A 17,090-nucleotide genomic window follows, 5' to 3' on the forward strand; every position below is an offset into this window, starting at 1 on the left:
CTGAAACGTGCTCTCTTACGGAATATGCTCCTCAGATACAAACTTTGGTTTTTTTTTTTTCTTCTAACATTTAATTTTGTGCTGGCAAACAAACATCTGGAACTCTAACATATTTTTGTACCAACTTAATAATGTACAAGTCATAAAATAGAAATCTATAACAAAGTTTGTATGGAAAAAACAAACACAAAAAAAAAAACAGGGTGCCGAAGACTTTTGCACAGTACTTCATATCACGAGGAATTTACAGCGGATTATTTAATAGTAACATCATTACCTGTTCCAGTTACTGTGGAACAGAATAATAATTTCAAATTTTCTAACCATGGCACAGGACACTGGCACACCATCACACCCCCTAAGTTTTCACGGAGACATCCAAGACAGTTCAGTTTGCTTACCTCAATGGCATTGTAAGAATCAAAGAACATTTCTCTGGCGCTGACGCTGCAGTAGATGCAGCCCATGGTCATATACAGGCAAAAGGAAAAGAAGTAGCGGTGGTTGAAATGGCCGACACAGTTATTTAACCAGGCTGTAAGACACACAGGTTAAGGAGAAAACCAACAAAATGGCAAATAGGGCTTTGGTGTCGAAGAACATTTCAGTCTGCTGGAGAGGGAAAACAAACAAACAAAAGGATACGACAGTGATGGTCCATTTTTAAAACACACCTGTGAGAGAACAGTTCATTGGAATCCTCAGTATTTAACGGCTGACACATTAAGTCTCATTGTATTAACAATTTTTAAAAAATTACAACGATCACCACAACAATTACATGACACATGCCAACTGTAAATATTGTTCTGTTCATAGCTTTAAAAAAGGACAGGTTTTTAGGTTACATTTAATTAAATCTGATAATTACGCTTCAAAACCAAACACCTACATGTTGCAAATACTGCAGTGGTGTGTCCTCGCCGGTTTGGGAACAATACACTTCTTACAAATAGTCACTGTTGGAATATCACTCTTTTCCTGAAATTTAAGTAGATCAAGCACAAACAATGTTATAGTTCCCTGAATTCTCTTAAGTCAATACAAGTTGTGCTCCAACCTGAAAAAAAGATTCATTTGTGGTTCAAATGCGGCCATGATTCGATACACTGATTTAGTCCATGAGTAATAATGTACAGTAGTTGGGTTAAATCTGCCTCAAAATCACCAGATTTCATTCATACCTTCAAAGTTTAATCTCACTAGTGTGCAAAAATTCAGCCTTACGTCTTCGGCAGTTTTTGAGATACAGGGGCATGAATAAGGGGGCGTGGCTCAAATTTTACCACAAAAAACAAGTGCTATAGAATAAACACTGACGTTCCATAAGCCATAACTTTTGAACTATTTAAGCTAGATGCATGAAATTTTCAGAAATTGTTCTCGAGTACAAGATATCTTTAAAATACTGCAACTGAAGATCTACAATCCATTAAAAAAAAATCCCAGGCAAAGCTTTAAAATTCCGGTATTTATAATGTGCATAATGTAGTATTGAGGATTTGCACTGTCACATGACCCCCAAAGCAACAGTAACTACGCCGCCATGACAGGGCACGCTTGTAGTGCGTCATTCAACCAAGTTAGTTGTTATTGATCGGTATAGGAAGGTTTAGCTGCGTTTTTGAATGTGCAAATCGTTCTGAACAAAACAAAGACGTCAGATTTTTTTAATTTACCAAAAGACATTCATCACTGGGGGGGAAACCTGGAGAGATTTCTAAACGCAGAAGGGAAAATAGGGGGAAAAAACATTCAGTGGGACTCGGTGTCAAACGGAGAGGTCAAAAACCCGATGGTATACTCACTTCATTTCCACGAAGATAAGAACTCTCAACCCACAAAAAAAAAAAAAAATTTTATAAGTGTATTTACATTCAGGGATCCTTGGGACCCAGTCATTATGGGAAACACCTGACGCTGATTTGAGCGCAAATCAGCACGTGCTGTAAGGACACTTTTCACAGAGTCTTTGCAAGTATTCTGTCAGGTATGCGGTGGTAGATGGATCTAAGTGCAGGAAGAGAGTGTTTATTAGCAGGTGTGATATTTACAAACAAAAAAACACCACAACACACACACAAACAAAGCCGAAAGCAGAGTCATAAACATGGCTAAAAACATACGTGACAGTGATGACAATACTTCGAAAAGCCTCTGTGTCCTTACAGCACATGCTATTTGCGCTCAGATCAGCGTCAGCTGTTTCCCATAATGACTGGGTCCCAAGCACGCATACAACCCGCTCCGAAGTATCCCTGAACGTAAATGCACTTTTTAATATTAATTTTTTTTTAATTCTTACCTTCGTGGAAATGAAGTGAGCATACCAGAGGGTTTTTGACCTCTCCGTTCGACACCAAGTCCTGCAGAATGCCCCCCCAATTCTCCCTTCTATGTTTAGAACTAGAACTTTCTCTCGTTTTTCCCCCCCTGATGATGAAGAATGACTTTTGATAAATTAACAAATCTGATGTCTGTTTCATTCAGAACGATTTGCATATCCAAAAATGCAGCAAAACCTTCCCATACTGATCAATAACAACTAACTCAGCTGAATGAAGCTTGTGCAAAGTCTTTATCGTTTTGGTAACTAAGTATTTGTCTAGAAAAGATCTCATCTCATCTTATTATCTCTAGCCGCTTTATCCTTCTACAGGGTCGCAGGCAAGCTGGAGCCTATCCCAGCTGACTACGGGCGAAAGGCGGGGTACACCCTGGACAAGTCGCCAGGTCATCACAGGGCTGACACATAGACACAGACAACCATTCACACTCACATTCACACCTACGGTCAATTTTAGAGTCACCAGTTAACCTAACCTGCATGTCTTTGGACTGTGGGGGAAACCGGAGCACCCGGAGGAAACCCACGCGGACACGGGGAGAACATGCAAACTCCACACAGAAAGGCCCTCGCCGGCCCCGGGGCTCGAACCCAGGACCTTCTTGCTGTGAGGCGACAGCGCTAACCACTACACCACCGTGCCGCCTCTAGAAGAGATATTTAAGAATATTTTAACATAAAATGCATATTTGATACAGTTTTGTGATTGTATTTTAAGAAATGTGCTTCTATTTTACATTTCCATCGACAGTAAGACAAGGCATGTTTGATTCTTTAATCAATATAACTTGGTTGAAGATACAAACTTCATATTTTGTGCATATGCTAACTAAGAGCTGCTCTTTCCAGTGGTATAAATCTTTTTATGGTAGACTTTTGCCGCTTTTCCACTACCAACGCGGCTGAGCCGGGCTGAGCCGTGCCGTGCTGAGTTGGGCTGAGTCGAGCTGAGTGGGGCTGTTGGAGTTGCATTTCGACTACAACCGCGCTGAACCGTGCTGGCTGGAAGTGGGTGGACACATTGGGTGGAGTTAGCGAAAGTGGGTGGACGTCACGTGATGTCGTTAAGCAGCGCAAACAGTGACATCAGTGATCTTTTAAGCGGTAGTCTCACGACCCGAATAGTAAACAATAAACATGGAGGACATGGAGTCATTAGTGTTGCTGGTCTTGATGCTGTGGCTTGTTGTCACCGACAACGCCAACAGATACCGGCAAGAGCGTATAGATGAGGCGAGGCGCATAAGGCTTCAGAAATTCTCGTAATTCGTAATTATTCTTCTTCCGGGTTTACGGTGTTTACAGATCCCAGCGTGCTCGCGGGGCGTGTGTGCGCATGTGAGGACACTCCTCCTCACCAATCAGTGCACAGGGGAGTGTCTGCTCACGCCCCCAGCCTCACTCGGCTCGCTTTGGCTCGCTTCAGCCCCACTCCAAAACCGTGCGAGTTTTAGGGGCTAAGCAGGGCTGAAGCGAGCTGAGTCGTGCTGTTCTTTGGTAGTCGAAACGCGAGCCGTGTCGGACTGAAGTGAGCTGAAGCGAGCTGAAAAAGGGTAGTGGAAAAGGGCCATTTGACATACATGAGCAATATGTATTGAAATGTGGGTGTAAAATGTTTTTTTTAATGACTCATAACTCAAAGTTTGATCCCTTTTAGACAAATACTTCGTTACCAAAACAGTACTACAATATGAGAAATAAATACCAGAATTTGAAAGCTTTGACATGTTTAGATGCAGAGAAACAGCGGGCCAAAAATGCTCCAAAGCACAAATGGAAAATCTTTTCTTTATAGATTTCAACAATACATAAAGTGATCAATATGTAATCATGGATCTTCAGTTGCAATATTTAAAGATATCTTGTATCCAAGAAAAATTCCTGAAAATTTCATTCATCTAGCTTAAAGGCAGACTGCCTTTCAGATTTTTTAAGTGTAAGTCATAAAAGAATTTTCCCCGACACCCAATTATTTCTGTTTAGTGGACCAAAAGCTACTGAATTTGAATCACAGACTTCCAATTTTATTAGTTTTTTTTCTAGTAGAACAATTAATGAATTCAAGGCCACATGCCCCTAAATTCTCCACTATTTTTTCCTGCTTCACCATGACCCAATTCAAGATACTACGTCATACATCACGTGGTGGGCTTTCCCCGTTCGCGCAAGGCATCGTGGGATACAAATTTGAAACAGGAGAGAACAGTGGAGGACGTGAGTGTGCAAATGAAACGTGAAAGCCCGACTACAGTCACGGAAAGTGAGAAGTCGTTATGTTATATACAGAGATGAGAATGAAAAACATTTAAAAAGTCTGAAAAAAGCCGGGGGCCCAGGGGGCAGGAGCTAATGATTTTTGGCTTTTTTTTTTTTTTTACCCCAAAACCATTAATTTTATCAGCAAAAAGTTGCAATGTATTTGGAAATAAATTCCCCTTCTTGGTGGACTACCAGGTGAAAATGATTAATATGGGACAAGAGACTTGTTTTTAATCAATTCACATTTGATGATTTCAAAAAAATCAATGCACCTTTTAATATAAACGAGCTCGACAGTATTATATTTCTGCATTTTTGCTATTCATGTCTTTGAATACTCTAATCCTTTAAAATGAAGTACAAACCAGAAAAAAAGTTCTATCATATAATTCTCTTAAGCTTTCTTCTCATGTTATCATGGTCGCAGGAGGTCTTGCATATTAAGCAGGCAACATTCAACATCACGTATCACTTCCCTTTTAACTGTTGTGTGTACTAACTAGGTTTTATCTGGACAGGATGTTGTGGAATGTAATACAGATACCATACGGTCAATGTGAAGATCAAGATGGTGATTTTGAATTAAAGAACAGACATGTACAATGGGCATTACATATTGGAAATTTTTTTTAAATCAAAAACTATAAGTTCATCTCAGCCTAAAAAATTTGGGCAGACGCTCCCACGCGGCACATGCCAACAATTTACCCCCCCATGAAATGAGCAATAAGTAGGAGAATTATACATGGTATCATACCTAAAATTTTATCAGAAATATAGATATGATACTATGATTCTCCCCAACATGTTACATTAGATAAGCTAACCCCATTTATAAAAAGATACACACTTATACATGACATGTATTTTATATATATATATATATATATATATATATATATATATATATATATATATATATACGCACCATGGCATTGATTCGTGCGATATACATTATAAATATAATAAATCATTGAACAGGCAAAATAATTTTCGACCCACCTTTGTGTTTTTTGGTGTGTATGTGAAGTTCGATAGTCCTTGCCCCTCTACTAGCGTAGTTTATCATGTCAGAACACAATGAGCAAAGTACTTTTCCTGGGACGTCTATTTTCCGTATGTGATCACCGAGCTTCGTTGTGACAGTCTGCTCGTCGATCTCGGCATTCAGTGTTCTTTCTAACCAAGCCCATCGAAAACAGTTCTTTATCCCTGCACCTTTATCAATCTCCCTCGCTCGATCCTTTTCTTTCTTATCTACGACTTTTGCCATTGTCAATATGCTAAAATATCCCGCCTGAATACGTATCTTTCCGATGTTACCAATGCGTATCATCAAACCGTGTGTACGGTCGGTGAACGGCAATTGCAAGCCATGCGTGGAGAGCATGCACACTTGTGTTTATACACTGCACGCGATGGGATTTCCCGAAAATTCTACTGCAAATAAGTCGAACATTGTCGCAAAAGTGAATGTTAATTACGACACGTCGAAAGACTCGAGTGTGTTTACCCGGAGCCCACCAAGAATCAAGACGTTATAAGGTGACCACAGATCGTTAGCCATACCCCCCCCCGAAAATTTCTCAACAGATTTACATCAATCTCAAAAACGATCATTTTGGTCTGAAAAAGTCAGAAATCCGCCAATCGGCGGAAAATTCTCATCCCTGTATATATGAAGGAAAGGAAACGCAGGACCAAACTAATAAATATCGGCAGTCAGTGAGCACCTCGGTGTGATCAGCTGTTCATTTAGCGACAGAATGATGGAACTGTCAGTGCACGGTCAAAGGTAAACTGTGGAAATGAATAAAGGAAATGCCTAGCATGGGGCTAAGAGTCCCGTTCGCACTTTCCTCTTTGGGTAGTCCTACGTATTCTGTAATTTTCCTTTCACTGATTCCCAATAAAGTTGTTAAAAAAACAAACCTGTAGATGGCAGCAATGCAACACTGTGGATGCCAGCTGCTGTAAAACCCAAAAGAAGAAGGTGGTAAACCTGCGCATGCGCACACGGACTTCCTCTGTCTGCTTGACTGTGTGAAGCAAGCGATTTCATGCACATTATTTGCTCGGGAATCGCCTCAAATTAAAGAACTTCCCAGCCACAGAATGGCCTGATTTTTTTATTTATTTGAGATATTACAGAAATAGACTCTAAATTGACCGTAGGTGTGAATGTGAGTGTGAATGGTTGTCTGTGTCTATGTGTCAGCCCTGTGATGACCTGGCGACTTGTCCAGGGTGTACCTCGCCTTTCGCCCGTAGTCAGCTGGGATAGGCTCCAGCTTGCCTGCGACCCTGTAGAACAGGATAAAGCGGCTAGAGATAATGAGATGAGATTCCAGAAATAAACATACCACAATGACCAAATTTCAGAGGGAACTAAATTTCACCGATTTTATGAAATCAAAAGGCCGTCTAGCTTTAAATAGTTCAAAAATGATGGCTTATGGAACTTGAGTTTTTTCTACAGCACTCGTTTTAACGGTAAAATTTGAGCCCCGACCCATTACTTGTACCCCTATATCTCAAAAACTAACAAAGACATAAGGCTGAAATTTTGCACTGTTTAGTAGGATTAATGACAATCTTTGGAAATATGAAGCAAACCTTACATGGTCAGTCGGGGGGGTGGGGTGGGGTGGGGGTGTAAGCGGCAATGAATGAATACCTGTGGAGAACATCCAGGTGATGTTGTGATGGCTTTGTAGTAGTGAAACACAATATTCACAAGATTCCAGTGACCATAGCAGAGGTGCCAGATTATCCAGTGCGTCGGGTAAGTGCGTATGATCAGCGGCAGGACGCAGAGGTAGACAATCAGTACTACAGAACTGGTCAGAGCAATCACCAGACACACAAACACCTTCATAAAAAAGGAGAAGAAAGGATTAGATACCAGGAGCTTTAATGATTGCTTGCTCGCTCTGTTTACAATTTAGTGCTTTTTTTTTGCCCCATTTTGTAATCTTAGTGTGCTTTGACATGTGCAGCATTTAGAATCAGAGCCATATTTATTGGCCAAGTATGTTGACACACACAAGGAATTTGGTTCTAGCAGGTGGTGGCTCTCTAGCAATACAAGGGGGTGTAATATGCAAGTTATGTATATAAGACAAATGTGTATATATGCTCAATATGGACTAAAATATACCGTATAAGTCCATTACACAATATAATAAGATCAACTGTGAACTACTGCTCACTTACGTATCCCCCCGCGCTTGCTTAAATCAGAATGCAGGCAATCGAAGGAATAGGACACTTATGAATGTTGACTTCAACAAATAATTAACCCTGAAACAAGTAAGTAAAGAGCAGTGTCTCTCCAGGGATTTCAAATAGCATCCTAGTAAACTGTCATTTTGAAATCGCATTGTGCTTCTTGAAATAGCGTCAAAATCCACCCTATATGTTTCGTAAATGCATTCAGTCGGTAAACAGGAAGTCGATGTGCGACAGACCTGAAACCAGTATACACGGTATAGAACCCCAAGCTGAAGCTCGGTACCAAGTGGCTATGATTTGTGGTTGCTGAGAAGGGTGTTTGACAGACGGACAGAAATACGGAGGTAAACCCATATCTCCCCCCCAAAAAAAATCCTGGAGGCTGGGCAGGGGAGCACCAATGATCCTTTCTGCTGATCTTCCTGTTTGCTGCAGTCTGTTCCTGTCCTGTTTTTTTGGCTGCACTGAACCAGACTGTGATGGATGTGCACAGGACGGATTCAATGACAGTGGTGTAGAACTGTGTCAGCAGCTCCTGTGACAGACCATACTTCCCTAGTTGCCGCAGAAAGTACATTGTCTGCTGGGCTTTTTTTAAGGATGGAGTTGATGTTGGATTCCCACTTCAGGTTTTGAGTTCCCAGGAACTTGAAAGTCTCCACTACTGACACAGAGGTGCTGGATATTGTGAGGAGGAGCAGCATTGCAGAGGGATGTCTCCTGAAGTCCACCATCATCTACACCATCTTGAGCGTGTTTTGCTACAAGTTATTCTGACTGCACCAGAGCACCAACCGTTCGACCTCCTGCCTGTATGCAGACTCGTCGCCATCTTGGATGAGGCCTATGACTGTAGGGTCGTCTACAAATTCCAGGAGTTTTACAGTTAGGTCCATGGAGGTGCAGTCGTTGGAGTAAAGGGAGAAGAGCAGTGGGGAGAGGACACATCCCTGAGGAGCACCAGTGCAGATTGACCGCATGCTAGAAGTGACTGCCTCCAGCCTTGCTTGCTGTTCCCTGCCTGTCAGGAAGCTGGTGATCCACTGACATATGGCAGGTGAGACATTGAGCTGGGACAATTTGGAGGAGAGGATTTCTGGAATTATGGTGTTGAAGGTTGAGCTGAAGTCTACGAACAGGATTCTTGTGTAGGTCCCTGGGCAGTCAAGATGTTGCAGGACATAGTGCAGACTGCATCATCCAGTGACTTGTTTGCCCTGTAAGCAAACTTCAGGGGATCTAGCAGGTGACCTGCAATGCTCTTCAGGTGGGCCAACACTAGTCATTCAAAGGACTTCATGACCACAGATATCAGAGCGACAGGCCTGTTGTCATTTAGTCCCATGATGGAGAGTTTCTTGGGGATCGGAATGATGGTGGAGTGCTTGAAGCAGGAGGGGACTTGACACAGCTTGAGGGATCTGTTCAAAGATCGGTGTAAAAACTGGAGTCAGTTGGTCAGTACAGGCTTTTAGACGGGGGGGGGGCTCCATCTGGGCCTGGTGCTTTCCTGATTTTCTGACTCTGGAAGAGCAGTCTCACGTCCTCCTCACACACCCCGAGTGCAGGCTTAGCATCAAGGGAGGGGAGGGGGGGTTGCCAAGTATGTGATCAAGGCTGTTGTTGATGGCCTGGGATTAATGTGTTCGCCTCAGACCTGCAGTAGAAGGCATTCGGCCAGGTCTTTGTTTTCCTCAGCAGGAGGGGGTAATGATCTCCTGTAGCTGGTGATGTCTTGCAGGCCTCTCCACGCTGATGCAGGGTCTTTGACTGAAGACCTGTTTTTCAGCTTTTCAGTGTAGCTTCTCTTAGCAACTCGGATTTCTTTAGTTTCTGGCCTGCTTGCCCTGTCCCCACTTCTGTAAGCATTCTGTCCCCACTTCTGTAAGCATTCTCCTTGGCCTGTTGGAGTTGTCTTAGTCTGGATGTGAACCATGGTTTATTATTATTGTAAGTGCAGTAGGTCTTGGTTGGTACATGTCTTCACAAAAGCTGATAAAGGACGTCACAGTGTCTGTCAGTTCATCCAAATTGTCCGTTGCAGCTTCAAAACACTCCAATCAGTACAGTCAAAACAGTCTTGCAGTTCGTGTTTTGCCTCGCTGGTCCATTTCTTGACCGTTTTCACCACAGGTTTTGCAGATTTTAATTTCTGCCTGTAGGTTGGGATGAGATGGACTAAGCAGTGATTAGACAGCCTCAAAGCTGCATGGGGAATAGAGCAATGTGCATTCTTTAGAGTTGTGTAGCAGTGATCCAGAATGCTATTATCTCTGGTGGGACAGTTAATATGCTGTACATATTTTGGTAGTTCCAGGTTTAAATTTTTCCCTGGTAAGGTCCCCAAGAATTATGAAAAGGTGCACCTGTGTGGTTTTGTTCTGATCCAGAGTTTGCAGAGCAGCATCCACTCTGGCCTGGGGTGGGATATAAACACCAACCAGGATGAAGGAAGAAAACTCCTACGGTGAATAAAATGGCTTGCAATTCAGGAACAGTAACTCAAAATTCAGGCTGCAGTATTTACTAAGCACTGTGACCATCTGTACACCAACTTTAATTTATGTAGCAGCAAATTCCACCGCCTCTCTTTTTTCCTCCCGATAGCTCCACTACGCGATCCACTCAGTATAAGTGAGCACCCAGGAGAAGTAGACCTCTGTTGGGGATTGAATCACGAAGCCAGGTTTCAGTGAAAGAGGGCAACAGAACATGCAAAGTCCTTGTTCATTTTGTTGAGAAGAAGCAGGTCCTCCATTTTGTTAGGCAGGGAGTTTAGATTCGCCAGGTGGATTGATGGAAGCGGAGTTCTAAAGCCCTGCACATGGAGTTTCACTAGTGCACCAGCCCGCTTACCCCTTCTGTGTCTCTTCCATGTCCCATTGAGCGCCATTCCTCCAACTAAAATTTCCTTAAGAAAACTTCATGTTCGTGAAGTTCAGTGAAAAATTATCTGGAGTGAATTGCCTGATGTTAAGCAGTTCTTCTCTGGTTATACAGAAAATAAACAAAAACAAACAAAATGCTAGAGAGCGCAGTGCCGAGGCTGCCGTCCACAGCGCCATCTTGAAACGAGGTCATTTGAATTGAAACCCCTTGGTGTGGATTTTTTTGGGCAGGTGAGACACAGCAGTCACTCAGGTATGGATTGCAGGAAGTAAACTAAACACATTGTATACTTTGTAGTACACAATTTTACTGTACTTTATACAGTATATTTTCATACAACTAGGTGTGCGCCATGAAACTAAGCCGCAAAGTGAACCAAAGGACAGAGCTGTAGTACTACAGGTACAGTTGTGGTCAGAAGTTTACATACAGTGACACGAATGTCATCTTGGATATGAATGTTATGGCAATATTTGGGCTTTCAGTAATTTCTGTGAACTGTTCTTTTTCTGTGGCAGAATGTCCAGCATACATCTTTAATTAAAAAAAAACCACTAGAATTTGGTGCACAAGTTTTAATTTTCTTTGGGTTTTCTGAAAATCAACACAGGGTCAAAATTATATATACAGGGTCAAATAATATACATACAGCACACCTAATACTTGGGTAAAATGTCTCTTCGCAAGATTCACCTTGACCAAACATTTTTGTTTACCATGAACAAGCTTCTGGCAGAATTCTGGTTGGATATTTCACAATTCTTCATGGTAGAATTGGTAGAGTTTAATTAAATTTGTTTTTTTTCTTGGCATGGACTCGACTTATAAGCACGGTCCATATATTTTTCAATAGGGTTGAAGTCAGGACTTGTTTTAAGCTTAATATTAGCCTGCTTTATCTTCCACAACCAGCTCTAATGCATGTTTGAGTTCATTGTCCTGTTGTAACTCCCAAGTCGTGTTCAAGTTTCTGATGGTTTATGCTGAAGAATTCTGAGGTAGTCCTCCTTCTTCATTATTCCATCCACTTTGTACAATGAACCAATTCCACTGGCAGCAAAACAACCCCAGACCATGATGATCCTTAGATTAGATTAAACTATTGATCCCTTTAGGAGGGTTCCCTCAGGGAAATTAAGATTCCAGCATCATCATTACAGATAAATAGAGAAGAGAAACAGAGAAAAACTTCTAGATTAATTAAAATAAATTAAGTAGTTACATATACAAATATAAAAAGAATAAAGTTTGGGGAAGAGAGGAAGGGGGGAGAGAGAGGAGGGGGGAAAGGGGGAGAAGGGGGGGCAGCAGGAGAGATATTGCACATTGTCCGGTATTGCTTATTGTTAGGCTAGGCTACTGCTCCTTCCCGTCCTCGGTCCTCCTGTTACCCCTCCTCCCCCCCAGAGAGGAGTTGTACAGTCTGATGGCATGAGGGACAAAGGAGTTTTTGAGTCTGTTCGTCCTGCAATTGGGAAGGAGCATTCTGTCACTGACCAGGCTCCTCTGGTTGCTAATGACGGTGTGCAGAGGGTGACTGGCATCGTCCATGATGTTCAATAGTTTGTCCATAGACCTCTTCTCTGCCACCATCACCAGAGAGTCCAGCTTCACGCCGACCACAGAGCCGGCCCGCCTGATCAGTTTGTCCAGCCTGGATGTGTCCTTCTTGGATGTGCTGCCCCCCCAGCACACCACGGTGTAAAACAGGACACTGGCGACCACAGACTGATAGAACATCCACAGGAGTTTCCTGCAGATGTTAAAGGACCGCAGCCTCCTAAGGAAGTATAGCCTGCTCTGTCCTTTCCTGTACAAGTGACTGGCGTTGCAAGTCCAGTCCAGCTTGCTGTCCAGCCACAGCCTGAGGTACTTGTCGGAATCCACAGCCTCCACCTCGACTCCCTCGATCAGAACTGGTCGTGACCTTGGTCTGGACCTCCCAAAGTCAATGACCAGCTCCTTGGTCTTCGAGGTGTTGAGCTACAGATGGTTCCTGTTGCACCACACAGCAAAGTCCCTCACCAGGCTCCTATACACCTCCTCTCTGTTGTCACTTATGCACCCAACGATGGCTGTGTCATCGGCAAACTTCTGAATGTGACACAGCTCCGAGTTGTAGCAGAAGTCCATGGTGTACAGGGTGAAGAGAAGAGGGGCCAGCACCGTGCCCTGGGGTGCTCCGGTGCTGCTAATCACAGTGTCAGACGTGATGTCCTTCAGCCTGACGTACTGCGGCCTGTCAGTGAGGTAGCTGGAGATCCAGGTGACCAGGCAGGGGTCCATTCGCATCCTGTTCAGTTTGTCCTGAAGCAATAGGGGCTGGATGGTGTTGAAGGCACTCGAGAAGTCCAAGAAGAGGATCCTCACTGTGCCATTTCCCTTATCCAGATGCGAGTGGGCTCGGTGTAGCAGGTAGAGGATGGCGTCTTCCACACCGACACCTGCCCGGTACGCAAACTGCAGACAGTGCTGGGCATGTTGTACCTGGGGTCTGAGGAGGCTGAGGAAGAGCCGCTCCAACGTCTTCATCAGATGTGAAGTGAGCGCCACCGGTCGGAAGTCGTTCAGCTCGCTGGGACGATTCTTTTTGGGAACTGGAACAATACATGATGTCTTCCAGAGGGTTGGCACTCTCCCCAGCTGCAAGCTGAGGTTGAAGATGCATCGGAGTGGTTCACCCAGTTCTGCGGCACAGGTCTTCAGTAGTCGGGGACACACCTTGTCCGGGCCTGCTGCTTTCCTGGGGTGAAGCTTCCTCAGTTGACCTCTGACCTGGTCTGCATTAATGCCTACCACCACCAGCTGGTACAGCGTCCCTCTGTACATGGTGGTCATTGTGGCCAAACAACTCAATCTTTGTTTCATCTGACCATACAGCTTTCCTCCAGAAGGCTTTTTCTTTGTCCATGTGGTCAGCTTCAAACTTTAGTTAAGCTTGAAGGTGTCAATTTTGGAGCAGGGGGTTATTTCTTGGATAGCAGCCTCTTAGTCCATGGTGATGTAAAACTCACTGAACTGTAGACAGTGATCCATCAGCTTCCAGCTCATGGCAGGGCTGTGCCATGGTGGTTCCCAGGTTGTTCCTGACCATCCAAACCAATTTCCTTTCAGCTGAGGGTGACAGTTTGGGTTTTCTTGAAGCAAAGTGGCTTGGCAAAATGACTACACCTCACAATAACTTGCATACAATTGTTTGAACTGATCTTGGAATTTGCAGTTGTTTAGAAATGGCTCCAAGAGACATTCTGGAGTTGTGTACATCTGAGATCCTCTTTCTCAGATCTGCACTGAGCTCCTTGGACTTTCCCATTGTACTGTGTGTTGCTCAATCCAATGAGTGCTGTAAACAAACCCTTTTTATGAAGGCACAGAGAAGCTACCAGCTGTAGTCAATCATGATCACTAACAGGAAGTTAAGAGACCTCGGCCTTGGCAAGATAAGAGACATTTTGGAAGTTTCAGCACCTCTGAATTAATAATCTCAGTGAGCGTATGCACATTTTTGACCCTGTACGTATAATTTTGACCCTGTATTGATTTCAGAAAACCCAAAGAAAATTTAAACTTGTACACCAAATTCTAGTGTTTTTTTTTTAATTAAAGATGTATGCTGTACATTCTGCCACAGAAAAAGAACAGTTCAAAGAAATTACTGAAAGCCCAAATATTTCCATGGCATTCATATCCAAGATGACATTCATGTAACTGTATGTAAACTTCTGACCACAACTGTATGCCATGCATTCTGATATTTGGATTGATGAACATAATAAATGCCACTTGGAAGACAGACAAAATTATTTCATAATGTAGGAAACTGCATGTGATTAAGTTTTCTCGAACACTTCTCCGTGTCTATGGCCACTCACCTCCAGTGAACAGACATCAATCCTTTAACAACCAGTGATGATGCCAAGGGTGACCGTGGCTGATATGAGTGTATCAGGGTTGTTGGGTTTTTAAACTTTATTGAATATGTTATGAGTGGGTAAAAAAGTGCTCAATGACCCCCTTTTGATCACCACACAGAATCATTTTAGTAAGAGTATAGTCCAATTATTCAAATATAAGGCAGGTTAGATAAACAGGTACAAATAGATTTATTTATTAGAGCTGTGAACGTTTTATTCCTGAACCTTTCACTTTTCACAACAGAACCCAAACCATACTTGTGTTAAAATATTTGAGCCATTTTCCCATTTAAATTTTCCTAGTTTAATTAAAATTGCAGTTAGCTTCAAGGTGGCATTATTCTATGTTTATTTAGGCTAACAACATTGTATAATAAATACATCACTGTGAATGGAATAAATTTAAATGCATTTAATTGCTTGTAAGGAATACAAAATTAGTCCACTGACAAACGCCGCACAGAGACCAATTTTAGAATGTTAAAATACATACAACAAAAAAATGAAGTACCTCGATAGAGTGCAAAATATAATACTAATATTCCAAGGTATTCCACAATAATCTAAGAGTATATGATTAATCATATAACTAACTATTCACTAATGAAAACTAAGAATCGTATCAGTCAACTCACCACCCCAAACCAGCGGGTCAGGTTGTCCACCAACCAATAAACAGGTTCAAAAATGGAGTCGAGCACCGTATCCCAGTTGGTGAGGGTGTTGAAGTAAAGGGAGTTGAAGATGACTTTTCCATAGCTCCAGAACTGCCAGAGCGAGCCAGGCGGCTTGCCTTGTCTCGGATGGGGACACAGGCGGACCCAGCGCACCGACAGACGCATGAGCCTTGAGAAATAACACCTCCAGCTATGCATCCCCTTTCCTGAAACACACAAATACATGAGATGAGATGCACAATGGCCTCGCTCCATCAGACCATAGTCTCTAAGTAGTAACCAGGTGAACTACCATGTCCTCCACGATTACTGGCACCCCTTGTAAAGATTAGTAAAAAGGGTTATAGTGAACACAATGTAACTGAAGCATGTTTCCCGTTTAAATTGTACATGTTTGAGTTGATTGGAGTATGTAGGAACTTTCAAGCTGTAACCCATGACTTCCTGATTAACTGGGGGACAAATATGAGGCCAAATTCCCTCAACATCAACATGGGAAAGATAAGTGTGTTGACCTTCATAAGTCAGAGAATGGCTATAAAAATATAAAAAATTGCTACTCGCCTGAAAATGTCAATTTCTACTGTTAGGGCAATAATAAAGTGGACACCAACCGGAATTGTTACAAACTCACCTGGAAAAGGATGCAAGTTTATTTTGCCCCTACATACAGTGAGGAAGAAGGTAAGAGAAGCCAAAAAAAAAGTCCCCAAGGATCATCGTTAGTGAATTAGAAGAAAAAGTAAAATCTTGAGGTTTCCAAGTCTCCAAAACCACCATCAGACTCCACCTCCATGCCAACAGATTATTTGGAAGGTCTGCCAGAAAAAAAAAATCCTTTTCTGTCAGTTGACCACAAACATAAGCACCTGAAGTTATGAAACACTACAACAACTTTGACTAAAACCATGTTCTCTGGTCTGATGGAACAAAAATGGAGCTTTTTGTCAATAAGCACTGAAGGTGGGTTTGGTGTAAAAAGAAGGATGGCTATAATGAAAAGAACCCGATCCCAACTGTAAAATATGGTGGAGGTTCTGTGATGTTTTGGGGCTGTTTGTCCTCCAAAGGCCCTGGAAACCTTGTTAGGGTACACGGCATCATGGACTCCATGAAATACCAGAACATTTTAAATCAGAATCTGGCTTCCTCTGTCAGGAAACTAAAACTGGGTTGTCACTGGATCTTCCAATAGGACAATGATCTGAAGCATATGTCCAAATCAAGACAAGCAGAGAATCAAGCTTCTGCCCTGGTCATCTCAATCCCCTGACCTGAAGAGGAAAGAGCACAAGAGACGGCCGAGGACCCTGGATGATCTGGAGAGATTGTGTAAAGAGGAACGGTTTCAGATGTCCTGCTCTGTATCTCCATCCTTATGAAATGTTATCAGAGAAACTCTGATGTTTTACTGGCAAAGGGAAGGTTTACAAAGTATTAAGCACAGGGGTGCCAATAATAGCGGCATGTGTTTTTGTGGAAAAAAAAAATTTCTTGATGAGGGATTTGTTTTTCTCTGAATGGCTTTATTTTAATTAAAAAGGTTGGCAGTTTCTCATTTTTTCAGTGTGAGATGAAGCAACTTCACCGAAAAGTCGATTTTTTTCAAACCCTTTTTACTCATCTTTACGGGGGGGGTGGGAAGAGAGAATAATCATGATAATGCAATCTTAGTCAACGATAACTGAAAAAACTGAGCTGTCTGAAACAGCAAAAAGCATTCCCCCTCGATGTAATATTTCATCAAAAACACAAATATGTCACTCTAAA

At 42.5% G+C, this 17,090-nt stretch overlaps 1 protein-coding gene across 2 annotated transcripts in view; it reads right to left on the bottom strand.

Annotated features, from left to right (window-relative positions):
* Positions 1–17,090, bottom strand: part of zdhhc16b (zinc finger DHHC-type palmitoyltransferase 16b) — a 39,161-nt gene that overhangs the window by 7,380 nt on the left and 14,691 nt on the right. For both annotated transcript variants that reach the window (XM_060939507.1, XM_060939508.1), the window contains 5 exons: positions 15,279–15,526; positions 7,284–7,478; positions 893–981; positions 646–674; positions 402–535 (listed from right to left, as the gene is read on the bottom strand). In XM_060939507.1, the coding sequence (XP_060795490.1) occupies positions 402–535; positions 646–674; positions 893–981; positions 7,284–7,478; positions 15,279–15,518 (687 nt within the window). In that variant the 5' untranslated portion in view covers positions 15,519–15,526. The remainder of the gene's footprint in view (positions 1–401; positions 536–645; positions 675–892; positions 982–7,283; positions 7,479–15,278; positions 15,527–17,090) is intronic.

The sequence above is a fragment of the Neoarius graeffei genome, chromosome 14, assembly GCF_027579695.1.
Source record: "Neoarius graeffei isolate fNeoGra1 chromosome 14, fNeoGra1.pri, whole genome shotgun sequence".
NCBI lineage: Eukaryota > Metazoa > Chordata > Actinopteri > Siluriformes > Ariidae > Neoarius > Neoarius graeffei.